The sequence below is a fragment of the Sorex fumeus genome, unplaced genomic scaffold (assembly GCF_029834395.1).
Source record: "Sorex fumeus unplaced genomic scaffold, SorFum_2.1 ptg000013l, whole genome shotgun sequence".
NCBI lineage: Eukaryota > Metazoa > Chordata > Mammalia > Eulipotyphla > Soricidae > Sorex > Sorex fumeus.
This window is the reverse complement of record NW_026606070.1, coordinates 31,587,392-31,602,823: the sequence shown is the minus strand read 5'-3', so window position 1 is coordinate 31,602,823 and position 15,432 is coordinate 31,587,392. Positions and strand designations below refer to the sequence as shown.

At 42.5% G+C, this 15,432-nt stretch overlaps 1 protein-coding gene across 1 annotated transcript in view; it reads left to right on the top strand.

Moving 5' to 3' along the window:
• SPATA18 (spermatogenesis associated 18) overlaps positions 1–11,043 on the top strand; it is a 34,843-nt gene extending 23,800 nt beyond the window's left edge. Inside the window, exons 10-15 of the mRNA XM_056111431.1 lie at positions 486–644; positions 1,712–1,887; positions 2,297–2,420; positions 4,138–4,221; positions 9,624–9,669; positions 10,545–11,043. Of these exons, the coding sequence (XP_055967406.1) occupies positions 486–644; positions 1,712–1,887; positions 2,297–2,420; positions 4,138–4,221; positions 9,624–9,669; positions 10,545–10,552 (597 nt within the window). The 3' untranslated portion in view covers positions 10,553–11,043. The remainder of the gene's footprint in view (positions 1–485; positions 645–1,711; positions 1,888–2,296; positions 2,421–4,137; positions 4,222–9,623; positions 9,670–10,544) is intronic.
• Positions 11,044–15,432: the final 4,389 nt, after the last annotated feature.

The following is a 15,432-nucleotide window of genomic DNA, read 5'->3' as shown; positions in this document are numbered from 1 at the left end:
GCCAGGCTCTCCGAGAGGGACGGAGGAATCAAACCAGGTTGGCCTCATCCAAGGCAAATGCCCTACCCCCTGTGCTATTGCTCCAGCCCTTGAGTTCTGTAGCTTGATAATTTTATCTAATTATTATTTGTCAATGACATATTTCTGGGGAATCCTAGTATCAGTTGGCACTTTTCAATGAGGTATGTAACTACAGATGATTTTTCTTCTCCTCAAACTATGTTTTCTAGCTTCTTACACTTAGGATTAAGATAAGAGGTCTAGGTGGAAATTGTTGCATTTTTGTTGGGGTTCTTTCTTCATTTCTTTCTTCCTATTGATTGAGAAACTGTGATTTACAATATTGTTAATGATGGTTTCCCATGAACATAGTTCCTGCACTATACCCATAACCATCTTGTTTTTCATTTCTTACCTACGTCACTCTATGCTCTTTTTACTCCCTCACCAAATTTACTGGCTGCATTTTTTTTTTGTGTGTGCAGGAAGCGTTCCATGTAGCTAAAATGGCATTCAGACACTTCAAGATTCGTGTGAGGAAGTCACTGACACCGTCTTATGTGGGGTCCAGTGACTTTGAGGATGCCGTCTCAGATTACATCATTTGTCATCTTGACCTATATGACTCCCAAAGCAGTGTTAACGTAAGTGTTGGATTCTTCATGCAACAGACAAGTGGGCATGTGATTTTCAGAATTCACATATGCATCTTCTTCTGGATTAAGGATGGCTTTGATCATTTGAATACTAAGAATTCAGAAATGCATCCAGTGGTTCTGTGTAATAAAAGAGCAGAAGTAAGCATTAGCCAACTTGTTTGGTAGCACCAGCTCTTGTCAGCGGTCTATTTCTCACATATTTTATGGTGAAGGAAAAGTATTCTGTACTTATAGCCCTAGTTCCTAGAGGGGTCCTTAAGACTGGAAGGGAGAATACGATAGTTCTGAAGAGCAATGACTTTGGGAAGGTGGATGTGGATTCACATCCTAGTCCTGCCACTTACCAGCTGTGTGACCTTGCATGTTTGCTTAACATCTTTGTACTTTTAGTGTCTCATCTTTAAGTGAGCACAATAATGGTCATGTTTTCATAGAGTGCTTGAGAGGATTCAGTAAAAGCAAGCAGGACTGGAGAGATGGTCCAGGAGATAAGGCACTCCTTGCATTCAGCCACTTTCGTCAGCTAGATTTGATACCTGGCACGGCATATGGCTCCCAGAACACTGCCAGGGGTCACTCCTGAGCACACAGGCTTGGGAATAGACTGAGCACTGTAAGCATGGTCCCAAGACCAAAAATAGGGGAAAAAAAGAAGAAAACTTGGTACATAGTGAGCTATATTGGCATATAGTGAAAGCAAGCTATGATAGTTGTCATGTTTTATTTACTTATAAATTTTATTTAATATATTTTTAAAAATAATAAATATGAACATATTTAAAATAACATTAGACATGAGTCTATCTCTGTTATTTATATTTTTATAATTTATGTTTTTGTTTATTGTTTATTATTCCTTTTATTTTTAGATGATAAATAAATCAGTGTTTTCACAAAAAATTGCACAGTTGAAAAATAAAGAAATGATAAATACAAGTCATGATTTTTTTTCCCCATGAGTTTTCCCTATCTCCTGTTAGTCAGAACAGACTTATGCTGGTAAGTTTCTTGGGTCATGGTGGTAATCAGGTGATGCTTTCTTTGTTTTTCAGGACGTGATTCGAGCCATGAACGTCAACCCCAAGATTTCCTTTCCTCCTGAGGTGGACTTTTGCCTCCTCAGTAGTTTCATCCAGGAGATCTGTTGCATTGCTTTTGCTATGCAGACCTTGGAACCACCCCTAGACATAGCATTTGGAGCTGATGGAGAAATTTTTAATGATTGCAAGTAAGCAACCTTCAAGCAGAAGCTAAAGGATCCTTTAGAAGTAATGAATCTTGTCTCAGTCCCCTGGGAACAATGTAGGGAAAAGAGGTCTAGATGGAAATCTTCAGGTCCCCTCTGATTCCCAGCTCCTGCTACATGCTTCTGCAAGGCCAGACCTGCTCCTGGGGAAACTCTCCTTTCTGAAAAGAACATCACATGTGACTGTGATGTGATATTAATTGGTTTCTGTTTTGTTTTTGGATCATACTCAGCAGTGTTCAGGGTATGCTTCTGGGCTCTGCTCAGAGATCACTCCTGGCAGTGTTTGGAGAACTATACAGGGTGCTGGGGATTGAACCTCTGTTCCCCTCCATGCCCATTAGGGTGCAGGACTTTTTAACTCCTCTTCCTTCTTTTGTGTCTAACACAGGTACCGCCGCAGCTATGACTCTGATTTCACTGCTCCCTTGGTCTTCTACCACGTGTGGCCTGCTCTCATGGAGAATGACACTGTCATTATGAAGGGAGAAGCTGTCACCAAGAGAGGGGCTTTTGTACGGTGGCCTTGCATTGTGACAATTCATCCCAAGTGTTTATGCCACAAGTTCGAGAACATTTATAACCCCGAGATCCTATAAAAGAAGTTTAAAAGCAGTTGCTGGATAAAATTTCATACCAAGGAGAGAAAAGGAACTGGCAAGGGGAAAGTACTGCTCTTTTCTCTATTCCATGATGTTTCATATTCATTCCCTGGTCATTTTCCTGACCACAGGAAACAAGTCCACTTGTCCTATTTGCCTGCTCCATTCTTAGATACACGATGCCATGAAAAGGGCAAAAAGCCAATGGACTTCACTGTACTGGAGGCCCTGTATAATTCTAAGCATTTCAAAAATGATTAATTAGCTTTCAGGAAACAGTTTGCCACGTTTTTATGGATGATCCTCCACGTTGGGAAACAATGAGCATGCTTAATTTTTCTCTCCTTGGCATGAGTTTAGACGGAGGAAGAAAAGGGGGGTGAGGAGCTAATAGGTGCTGGACGGTTGTTATGTACACATGGACTGAGGAAAGCTTTGGGCTTGTTCTGTCATTGGGTGGTGTCCAAACAGCGTTTTGGGTGTGCAAGTGTGTGAGTGCAGTTGCTGGAGTGAGGAGTGGGTGTTGCAATTGGGAGCCTGGGTGTGTGTGAGTGCTCTGTTGGGTTCATATTATAGAGTGTCCTCCCTGTCCTTCCTGGAGAGGGAAGTGAAAATCTGAAGCACCAACACCGCCACCTGAGTGGTTCTCTTTACACTGGAGAATGGGGGCAAGTGCTACACAGCCATTTTTCACATAGCGTGAACAAGGGAGGGTAGTGCTAAGAAACCTAAGAAAAAGCCTATTGCAGCTGAAGTGATTCATTAAGCTTAGTAGTAACTCAAGAAAAATACTTGCACTTTGAAGCTTGAGCCCATGGTATTGTGTTAATCTGACAACAGCATGGGCTTTCTAAATGAGCTCAGAAAGCATGTGTTGGACCCCTACAGTGATCATCCTTTGTGGTCAAATACTTAGTGAAGACAACCTGCAGTGTAATTTGGAATGGAAGAAAAGGCAATGGGAACTATTTTTATTTTCTGTATCAAATAACAGTTGCCTTATAACTTCCTTCTTTTCCATCAAGTATATTGCTATCAATATTTTTCCAGTCTCCTAAAACAAAATGAAAATTTAAAAGGGTGCACTCAGAAGAGGAAAGGGTTGGATGAAGGGAAATTTGTAGGAAGGCTTTTGCTAGTGAAGTCCATTATAGTGAATATACTTTCCTTTTTATTCATCGTTTAATTTAGAAAGTAGTTGGGTAGCAGTGTTCAACCACTCACTTATTAGTTTCCTTAAATTTTTTTCAAAGTTATTTATGATCATATCCAGGTGTTGGGCATTTAGCAATGTACAAAACAATGCAAATCCCTGCCCATGGCGAACTTATATTCTCTAGTACTTGCAAACCTAAGTGTTCTTCTTTTTAACAGCATACTCCTCAAAACAAAATTCTACAAGAACGAAGAAGTTGAACATTCCAGATTTCATATAATGGATTTTACTTAAGAAATACCCTAAATTTGTTATCAAATATTGGACACCTATAAGAAATGAAATATTCCATATTCTGACTTGTAGTAGTATAGTAGTATGAGTTAAATCTTTCAATCTACGGCATATGCATACTGTTTTAAGTTATGTCTAAATTATGACGAGGTAGTCACTGTTTTGTCTTTTTTTTTTCAGTGGAATTCAGTGCGATCTGTAACTCGATGCCGAAGCAGGAGTTTAAGTCCCGTCTACCCCCGTAGTCACAATTGTTTAAACATGGTACATTTACATTCTGAATTGTCTATACACAACTCATCTATGGGTGACTCTCTTATCTTCAACACTTTCCTATGAAAGAGGTGTTGGGTCACACCCCAGAGGTAATCTGAAATTCCTCAAAGAGAAAAAAGAGTAAAATTAAAGAAAAAAGAAAAACCGGAGACCGTGCAACTTGGTATGGGGAGGGCTTTTAAAAAAAACAACAACTAACATTAGCATACAATATTGTGGAATTTCAGAGACTTGGTTCCATCCCTCTCTATGTGTATAGTTGTCACCACTTCCACCACCATTACTCTGGATAATGACCAAGGTAATTCCCTGTGAGGATGTTGTAATGTCTAAGGGCATTCCATCTTGGGGGACAGCTTTGCTCATTTGAAACACTTCAGTGTTTCATAGAGGCAGACTTGGTTGGCTATCATTCCAGGCTTGCTGAGCAAAGTTAGCAAGGGCTTCTTTACATTCTGTAAGTTCTCCAGGTCAATGGAGGGAGCAAAGATGGTGGCCAGTTGATGACACCAGTGGACATAGAACATGTGTTAAGTCTTGACAAGAGGGAGCTTGACCTAGTTGTATATGTACAAGTTGTTTGCTATGTCAGGTGTGAGGAGATGGAGTTGAGGGGTGGGGATAAGCTGTACCAGGATCCCACCTCCACCTTTCATTCAGTGGTGCATCATGGTCCCATCCATTCCAGTTCATCTCAGTAGGTTCAACTTGCAGCACAGCAATGGGTTTCTGGTAGGGACTAAGTCCTTCCTTTCTACTGAGGAGTACAGAACCACTTACCTGTCTCACTGGGACATCTCTGCTAATTCCAACGCATGACACCTTTTCCAGATATAACGGGCTTGGTGTTCTTAGCAGCACTGCATGTTCTTTTGTGGGAAGTGTCAAAGGAAGGACAGTTATCCATGACCCTCATTACCTCGGCAGCATAGAAGGTGACTAGTCCTATTGAATGATCATACACATATAATTCAAGCCTGGGGTGGTACTTTAGTCCTTTAGGAAGCCAGGAGGCAGATAATCAGGATAATCAGGAGTGGGTCGTTAAGCATTCAAGATGTATAGCATGGTATTGGTTATAAATTTCAAAATTTTATCTATTAAATCAGCATTCACAAGGTGAAGACTGTTTATTAAAGAGAGTCTGAATTTAAAATCCCTGTCATTTCCCCCTTCAGTCTCTTAGGCACTGTTTCGGTTACCTCCCTAAGTGTTTTTTATTTCAAGGATTGATTAGATTTATTGTTTCAAGTGGAGGGAAAAAAGTTTGGTGTAATTGTTATTTAATTTTTTTCTCTTCTCACTTGCTGGTGATACCAGTTCTTCATGGTCTAATCAGGCTTTGTTACAAGTGCTTGAACCTAAATCTCATTTTTACAAAAGGACTTAGTAAATGTCCTATGTGTAGTTCTTATTCTGGCTCCTCCCTGCCCATTGTGTTGCCATGGTAGAGATGCCCTGTTTGGGTGGAGAGGGAACTGACTTAAGCTAGCTTGTGATGCCAGAGGTTGCACTCGCATAGCAATTTAGGCACTTGCACGCATTCTAGTTGTAATGCCCTCCAAGACTTGAACTCTTGTTCTGGGCATTCACAGCCAGTGCTCTTGTACACATGCTTGTGTGCTGGAGATCACACCCTCTGTTGTGGCACTGGGGATTGCGGAGAGCAGAGCTGCTAGGACCACAAGTGGGACATGTGGGGAACAGGAGTCACGAGGATCCAACTTATGGCCTTGCGCATATGAGGCAGGTGCTTTTTCCCTGGTGAGCCCTGCCTTGGGCCCCTCTCCCAGCTTATGAACTGGACTTTCTGCCTCCAGCAGGCATGACTGGGTTTCCTCTTGCTTGTCTTGGGGCTCTATTGACTTAGCAGTAGTGAATTTAGTAAATTCTCCAATCCAGTGGAGATACCAGATAGCTTTACATCATCTGAGCACAGAGAAGCATCTGGAGGTCTTGCTTCACACGATGCATTCGATGCATTCGTGGCTGCCCCATGGACCACCCCTCTGCACCTGGAGCCACATCCTGCATGGGACTCCTCCCACCTCTCCTCCTACCCCACTACTCCCCTGCCCCCAGCCTCTTTCTGTGTCTTTTTCCTGTGATCTCCTTGCTGACTTAGTAATTGTTGCCTCATCAGCCAGAGGGAATCTGAAGCACTCAGCTGTCTACAGATGGGAGCAAGGACAGAACAGAGAGCAAGAGGCAGAGCCCTTCCCCATTCCATCCACCCCCGCCCCCCCCCCCCCCCAGATTGGCAGGTGGCAGTTTTTCTGCCCCAGGGACTTCAATGGAGACTTGATCTTGACAAAGTAAATTTGCCAAATCACTTGACCTGTGGTTTTCTGCACTTGTCTCCAAGCTTTTAAAGTTTATGTAAAGGCATTAACTGGGTTCACTCACCCATGCATAGTCCAGATGGTTTTAGTAATGCAGTTGATTCGAAGACATGACCTTGGGTAGCTGCTGGGAGAGGGAAGACAGCTGAAACGTGCATTCCGAGGCAGGTGGGCATGAGGTATTGTCAGTCACCCACCACAGACTCTAGGTAAACAGGAGGCCTTGAGTACTTGCCCTAACATGGTGAATATAAGTCTCTAGGTAAAAAGAGCACCCCTTGAAATAACCCAGATCTATTTTCTGCTCCCCCAGGCTAAGGAAGTTTTTGTTCTAGAAAGAGGGAAGTGAAGGTAGTTGTCTCTCCTATACTCCCCTACCATCCCCTCTCTTCTCTTCCCCTTCCCTCCTCTCCTCTCCTACTATGCTCAGGAGCCCAGGGGTCATTCCCTGGTATACTTGGCTAACTGGCCCAGTTGGTTTGGTGCTTGGGCCTGGCATTGTGGTGCTGCCCAGGTTGTGTCTCTGGCAGCCACCAGGCTTGCAGTGTTGAGGTGGCGGTCTCAGGGCCCCCATGGTGTGTGCTTATGCCATGCAGTGCTGGGATGGAACTCAGGCCCTTGCACATGCCCTCTTTCCTGACCATTGAGTGCTCTTCCTGGCACAGCAGATTTTTCTTGGTGCATTTTAAGAATAGCTTTACGCTCCTTTGATCCTTGGCTGGAAATGGACTGTTAGATGTCAAAGTGTGGGACTCCTTAATCAATTGATCAGGACACAGGTTCTTTCTCTGCAACTTTTACATGTTTTGAGACATTGCTCCAATGGTCTGGATTTCAGTGTAGGGCATATTTCTGTACAGAGCATTGCAGACACAAACTCTCTTCCAAGTTTCAAAGTATGAAGAGTGAGATGAGTTTTTCTCATTCTTGTGAGGATTATTTATCTCCATCAAAGAAAATAACAGGGAAAGCAACTACGATAGCAAAAAAAAAAAAAAGTCATAGCTGTTTGTCTACTCAGTCAGTCCTAATTGTCTTTGAGTGCAGGCTTGGACCAAGACATGTGGACACCAGAGTGATGGTTCCCTCAAATGAAATTTTCTAAATATTTGTGCAGACTTGTTCAAGGGGGAGTAGTGGAGGAGAGCCACATCTGTGCTTCTCTGAAACGACCTCCTGCCATGCGGCTCTAGCTTTCCTGCTGAGCAAACAAAAAAGCAGAAAGCTTGATCCAGTAAAAGAAACCCCTTTGCAGTTAACAAGAGCCCTACCCTTCCTGCTGAGTGTAATGACCAGCTGATGTTACTCCAGTTTGCTCTTTATGACACTTTCCTTCTGTAGCTGATGGATGCTAAGTTTGGGAGGGGTAGCACAAAAATGGATAAAAATTGCTCTCTTTTCTGAATGGGTTCCAATATAGGATTACCAATATGATTTAAACCAAGTAACAGAGTGTGATACATGATCCAGTTCATCAAAGAGGCACGAGGTGGCACAGAGGAGATAGAGGTTCCTGGTGGATTTGATGGTGAGCAAGGGGTTTGTGGTGGAGTTAATGTTTGAGCTGGCTGATCAGAATGATTGGAAGTTGAGTGGGCTGGGAAATTGGGTAGGGATATAGGGATGCAGGAAATGACCTGATAATGAAAAAGGGCATGTGTCTGCTCTTTTGCTTTTGGAGATTTAAATAGAATGTAATCATCTTTATTGAGGAATAAGTGTTCACAGTAGAAAGAAGCAAAAGAGTAGTGCATTTGGTAAACTGAGTAAAAGGAAGATTTGCGAGTTTCAAACTGAAGAATCATAAGTCTGTTCTTTCTAAGGGGAAGCCTCATATCAGAAGAAGGAATAATAACAGACAACTTTTGGTATTCTTTTTTTTTGCAGCCATTGTTTGTCTTATTGGAAGCCTTAAAGATGGGCAGCCTCTCTGTAAGAAGCCCCTCTATGGCTTTCTACCACTTCCTCCTCTTTCTGACTTTGTGTCTAGGGATAGTCAAGTAACTTAAGCTTTACATGAGAAAGTAGATTATTGAAGACAAACTTGCTGGCAACTTTCTACCCCTTTCCACATCATCTTACAACAGGTTGGATAAAACCTGCCAGATTAAATAAAATAAAAGTAGTTTGACTACTTTTTTTTTGGGGGGGGGCACAGGGAGTATGGTTGCTTATTTGATTTTTTTTTAAAAATTTTTATTAGTGAAATACCATGAGGTACAGTTGTAGACTTACAGATTTTTGTGCTTGGGCTTCAGTTATACAATGAGATTTTTTTTAAAAGGTGCATCCAAAAGAGCTTGCATTTTGAGTAGCAACTATTTAAAATGTTTGAAAGTCTAGAGCAGGAAGCTGCTGGAAGCCTCTGTTATCTGGGCCAAAGCAGATCCTTAGGTGCCCATTAAGTTGGCTTTGCTTAATGAAAGTGGAGATGAGATCTGAAAAATGATCTTATCCTGACTATACCCAGGGACTTTTCTTAGTAAGGAGGCATATTGGATAGGTAACACATCTGGAAAATCCTAAATTTAATATAGTCATTAAGCATCAAAGCTCAATATTTAGTGATGATTAAAACAAAAATAGAGACAACTGAACCCAGCTGCTCATGAGTATTGTAATCTAAGCTGGGAATGCTTCTTTACTTTGGGTTCTGTCAGGAGGGGCTGGGGCTCAGCAGCAGGGCAACTGCCTTGCAAGTGTGTGAGACCTTGGGCTGGATCCCCCTGCACCAAAAATGTACCCCAAAATACATATGGAAGTTTGGTCCTCAAACATAGAGGAATGTCACAGCTCTTAGAGTAATTGCTCAGCTAGTTTTAGGGAAAAATTATTTTAAAATTTATTAAACTCTACTTGCAATTTATATGACACCGTGGGGGGGGGCACACCCTCAGTCTCACTCCTAGCTCTGCACTCAGGGTTCACTTCTGGATGACTTGGAACCATTTGGGGTGCTGGGAACAGAATTTAGGTTGGCCACATTGCAATGCCCTACCCGTTGTACTATCTCTCTGGGCCCTTATATGATACTTTTATATTTTCCAGATATCTCGAAGTCGAAGTCCTTCTCCAATAAGATGTGTATTGCCAAGTAAGTGGGGTTGTTCAGGTAGACCATATTTTCTGCTTTGTAGTACTGTGTGTGTGTGTGTGTGTGTGTGTGAGTGTGTGTGTGTGGGGGGAGGGGGTCTCTCCCAAGGGATTCTCAGGAGGTCCAGGAGCACCACTGGCTGTTCTTAGTCATCTAGCCCTCAGTTCAGTGCAAGGGCCCAAGGACAAAATACTGCCTTGGCCCTGTGGTTCCAGGACTGTTGGGGACCTGCAGAGCTTACCCCCTACCACCCACAGTACTTTGGGTGCATCCAGGGCCACACCTGGCAATGCTCAGGGGGACTGTGGGACTGTGGGACATCAAACCCAGGTGCCCTAGCCACTGTACAATCTCTTGGCCCTTACCACTCATTTTCTTTTTCGTACTCAGCAAAAGGAATGTTTCTCTTCCCAGGGAACATCTTCCCTCCTGCCTGACACCTTCCTTTGTGGGGTCTCTGGCTGATACGACCTGGACAGCTCCCATGGCTTAGCTGGAGGCACCTTTATTGGAGAGAGTGTACTAAAAGGAGCATGGGGGGCTGGAGCGATAGTACAGCTGGTAGGGTGTTTGCCTTACACTCAGCCAACCCGGGTTCGATTTCCAGCATCCCATATGGTCCCCTGAGCACCGCCAGGAGTAATTCTTGAGTGCAGAGCCAGGAGTAACCCCTGTGCATCGCTGAGTGTGACCTAAAAAGTAAAAAAACAAAAACGAAAACAAACAACAAAAAAAACCCCACAACAACAAAACCATGGATGGTCCTCCCATTTCCTTTCCATCCTCTTAACACCCTCTCAGCCTAAGGGAGGGTCACCTTAGACCACCTGCTCTAATAACTTCCCGACAAACCAACCATCTGTCTCTCTCCACAGGGTTTTGAACTACTTGACATGTTCTTTTGCCATAGAACATTCGCAACCACGTCCTCCCCAGTGTCTCCATCTTCCTGCTGGACCTGCTTAAGCATCACTTAAGATAATGTGAAAAGGCAATTCTGTGTATCACTCCACACAGAAAGTTAAATGCGTTGGTTTAGAGCATTTACAACGTCAAAGATATTGCATTCTATTTTATTTTATAGCTACGGATGCCATCAATTCGATAAAAACTCTTGCCTAGGTGTTTAGGATCATATTCATTTGAAGCAAAGTCCATGCCATAGGTTTCAGCTTTTTCTTTTTTTTTGGCCTGAAATATGAACGAGGCTTAAAAAAAAAAGCCATTAAATAAGGCATAGTGAAAAAAATCTTGGCCTTGAATTCCAAAGACAAATTCTTAAAGTTTATTGATTGATCCTAAACTCATAATTTCTTGTGTTGATATTACCTTGAGAACAATATTGGAGAGTTAATGGTTCTGAAGGTGTGGAAGACAGTCTTACAGTCCTAGCTCAGGTGGGGCAAAGGTACGTGCGACTTCAGACGAAATGTAGAGGAGGATAACTGAAAGGAATTCAGTCCAATGGCTTCTCTCTTCCCCTTCTCAGAGGATGCAGCTGGGTTGAATCATGGATCAGTTAGAGAAGCTGCTTGCCAGGGAGAATTTTCTCACTTTATGTGTGTGCAACAGTGCTTTGGGTAAGAAGCCAGCCTGGAGACAATTGCTCACTGTTTTGCCTTCCTCTCCAGGATATGTTTTATATTTGAATGCCCTCATTTTATTATAGAAGCTACCCAGGACCCACCTTATATGCTCTGCCGAGCCCTTTACAAAATCTTGGGAACTTCATCTAGCAAAAATGATTTAACCTTAAATCATGGGTCACTATGAATGTTAAGTTAGGATCCCTTCATTTTTTTTTTTTATAGCGAGATACCTCGTTGAAATTGAAGTTCAAGGAAGAGTTCAGTGTCACTGTCTCAATCTCCCTCCTCTGTGTCACATCAAAGCAACCTTGAACACAAGCCAGACTAAAGGGCCGCGTTGGCTTTGAGCCTTGAGGCAAGGGAGAGTCTCAAAGGGCACCACACCATTTCTTACCTTCAATCCTCACGACTACATCTGAGGTTTTTTGGTGTAGAAAACAAATTTTCCAGGGCTGGATGGAGATAAGACCTTTGCCTTACATGTGGCTGATCCCCGCTCACTCCCCCCACACAGCATGTGACCCCTGAGTACTGCTCTGTTCCTGAGCATGACTTCTCTAAGTCCCTCCTGCTGAAAGACAGAGACAGAGACCTCAGCCTCATCCTGTGGAGGCTAGTGCTCTCAATCCTAGTTTTTCTCCCTCTGTGCATTTGTGCAGTCATTACTGGGAGGTAAGGCAGAATACTGGAAGGAGAAAGAAATTTCATCCGACTTGATTATCAGTAATCAGTGGCCTGGGGCAAGGGAGGAGCTTGAATGAGCCCCATGGTGGCCTTGCCTCTCCCAAACCTTGACCTTGCTATAATACCTATTTTATTCTCGCTATACTGAACTCAAAATTAATGTAATCCAGGTGTAGAAACACACTGTATCCTTAGCTATCAAGTAAAGCAGAAAAAAGGAAAAAAAGTTAATAACTTAATTTTTAATGATAAAAAGTTAAAAGTATAAACATCTAAAAAGAGCAAAATTAAGCTGTGAGTTGTGTCTGCACCTGTCTGTAGAATCACCCGCCCCAAATGCAGGGTGTCACTGCTGTACAGCAGCCACTTGGGCAGGGTGCCTGGCTCATGGAGAGGTGCTCAGAGCTGTTCACCAGCTGGCACTCCTGACCAGTTCTCAACAAAAGTCTTACCCTTGTGCCTTGTCTTACACAGGTCAGTTTTCCGGTTTTCCTGGAAAAGTGGGTGTATATTAAAACCACAGGACAATTCCTTTATTTCACATGGGAAGAGGTCAGTTCTAAAACCACAAAATAATTCAAATGCTTGCAAATCTTAAACTTCTGCGGGAGTTCTCGACAGACCTACGTGCCCACCTTGGGAAAAAGGTCCCTTGTAGCTCAGAGTGTTGGCTCTGTACCCTGTCTGCCCAGTGCCGTTTCTCAAGTCTCTGATGGGGACTGTGACAATGCAGGGAACAGGAAATGGGCTGGAGTAATTGACCAAGGATCCCCCAATCAAATGAGGCTGAGCTGTTCTCCTTTCACTCGGTCATGCTTTGTTGCTTCACTTCAGTGACTTTGAAAAATGGAAAAGTTTTACTTCATAATCTGGGTAGGTTTTTCTGTATCACCAATTAACATCTAATAAAATGAAGGAAAGAGTATATTTGTATCTGTAGGTTCTTTGACCATAAAATACTGTTTTGCCTCCCCCAAAGCCTCCAGGACCCTCTGCTGCAATTCCACCTGTCAGTTGTATGATAAAATCTCCATGAGTGTAGGACTTATATTGATACTATTTTTATATCATTCCAATATTTTTCAGTAATGCTTTATTGTGAAATCAGCATTTTCACTTTTCTTTTTTTTTTTTTGGGTCACACCCGGGGGTGCACAGGGGTTACTCTGGCTCTGTACTCCGAAATTACCCCTGGCGGTGCTCAGGGGACTATATGGAATGCTGGGAATCGAACCTGGGTCAGCCGCGTGCAAGGGAAATGCTCTTCCTGCTGTGCTATCGATCCAGCCCCTTCCCTTTTTAAAAATAATGTCAGATATTAGTTTTGATACTTCATATACAGAATATGTCAACATTTATAATTTCTACCATGGGATCCTCAAGAAATGTATCTTTAAACTAATTTTTTTCTGTTTTTAATTGAATCACCGTGAGATACAGTTAGACTTAGACTTTCATGGTTATGTTTCTGTCATGCAATGATTGAGCACCCATCCCTCCACCAGTGCCCAATCTCCACCACCAATGTTCCCAGTATCCCTCTTGCTACACCCATCCCTTCCCATCTCCTGCCTTTGTTGCAGGCACATTTCCCTCTTACTCTCTCTCTCCTTTTGGGTGTTATGGTTTGCAATACAGGTAATTAAGAGGCCATCATGTTTGATCCGTAGTTTACTTTCAGCACACATCTCCCATCCCGAGCTATCCCTCCAACCATCATTTACTTGCTGGTCCCTCCTGTATCTCAGCTGCTTTTCCCCCCAGCATGTGAGGCTGGCTTCCAAGCCATGGTGCAATTCTCCTGGCCCTTATCTCTACTGTCCTTAGGTGTTAGTCTCCTGTTATGTTACTTTATATTCCACAAATGAACACTATGTCGTTCTATGTCTGTCCCTCTCATTCTCATTCATTTCACTTAGCATGATATTCTCCATGATCATCCACTTATAAGCAAATTTCATGACTTCATCTTTTTCTAACAGCTGCATAATATTCCATCGTGTAGATGTACCAAAGTTTCTTTAACCTGTTGTCTGTTCTCAGGTACTCACGTTGTTTCCAGATACTGGCTATTGTGAACAGAGCTGCAATAAACTTACAAGTGCAGGTGTCATTTGTACTATGCTTTTTTTTCTTCCCTGGGATATATTTCCAGAAGTGGTATTGCTGGCTCATATGGGAGCTCAATTTCTAGTTTTTTAAGAAATGTCCACATTGTTTTCCAAAAAGGCTGAACCAGTTAGCATTCCCACCAAAAATGAAGGAGCGTTCCTTTCTCCCCGCATCCGCGCCAGCACTGGTTGATCTTGTTCTTTTTAATGTGTGTTAGTTTCTGTGGTGTGACATGATATCTCATTGTTTTGATTTGCATCCCCCTGATGATTAGTGATGTTGAGCATTTTTTATGTGCCTTTTGGCCATCTGAATTTATTTTTTGAGGAAGTTTCTATTCATCTCCTCATTTATTGATGGGGTTGGAAGTTTTTTTCTTGTAAAGTTCTACCAGTGTTTTTTTGTATATCCTGGATATTAAGCCCCTATCTTATGGACATTGGGAAAATAATTTTTCCCATTCTGTGGGCCCTTTCTCTATTTTGGTCACTGTTTCTTTTGAGGTTTCTGAGTTTAAAGTAATCCCATTTGTTTATATTTGTTTCCACTTACTTGGTCAGTTGTGATTCATCCTTGAAGATGCCTTTAGGGTCAATAACATGGAGGGTTCTGCCTACATTTTTCTCCATGTACCTTATGGATTCAGGTCTGAAGTCTTTAATCCATTTGGATCTGACTTTTGTGCTTCGCGTTAGACAGGGGTCGAGTTCATTTTTTTGCATGTAGTTGTCCAGTTTTCTCAGCACCACTTGTTGAAGAGGTTTTTCTTGCTCCACTTCATATTCCTTGCTCCTTTATCAACGATTAAGTGATCATATACTTGAGAGAATGTGTCAGAATATTCAACTCTGTTCCATTGGTCTGTGGGTCTGTTTCTATTCCAATACCATGCTGTTTAAATTACTACAGCTTTGTAGTAGTTTGAAATTGGGGAAGGTGATGCCACCGATCTTCTTTCTCCCAAGGATTGCTTTAGCTATCTGTGGGGGTTTTGTCTATCTCTTTGAAAAAATGTCATGGGTATTTTATAGGGGCTGCATTGAATATGTGGAGATTATGTTTCGGGGATTATTGCCATTTTGACAATGTTATTTCTCCCGATCCATGAGCAGGGGCTGGGTGTCCATTTAAATTGATTTTTTAAAAACAATTGAAGCACCATGATTTACACAGTATCTGCACATAGTGATAGACCATTTGCCTTGCACCCAGGTTCGATTCCTCAGTCTCTCTTGGAGAGCCCAGCAAGCTATAGAGAGTATCCCGCCTGCACGGCAGAGCCTGGAAAGCTCCCCATGGCATATTTGATATGCCAAAAACAGTAACAAGAAGTCTCACAATGGAGACATTACTGGTGCCCACTCGAGCAAATAGATGA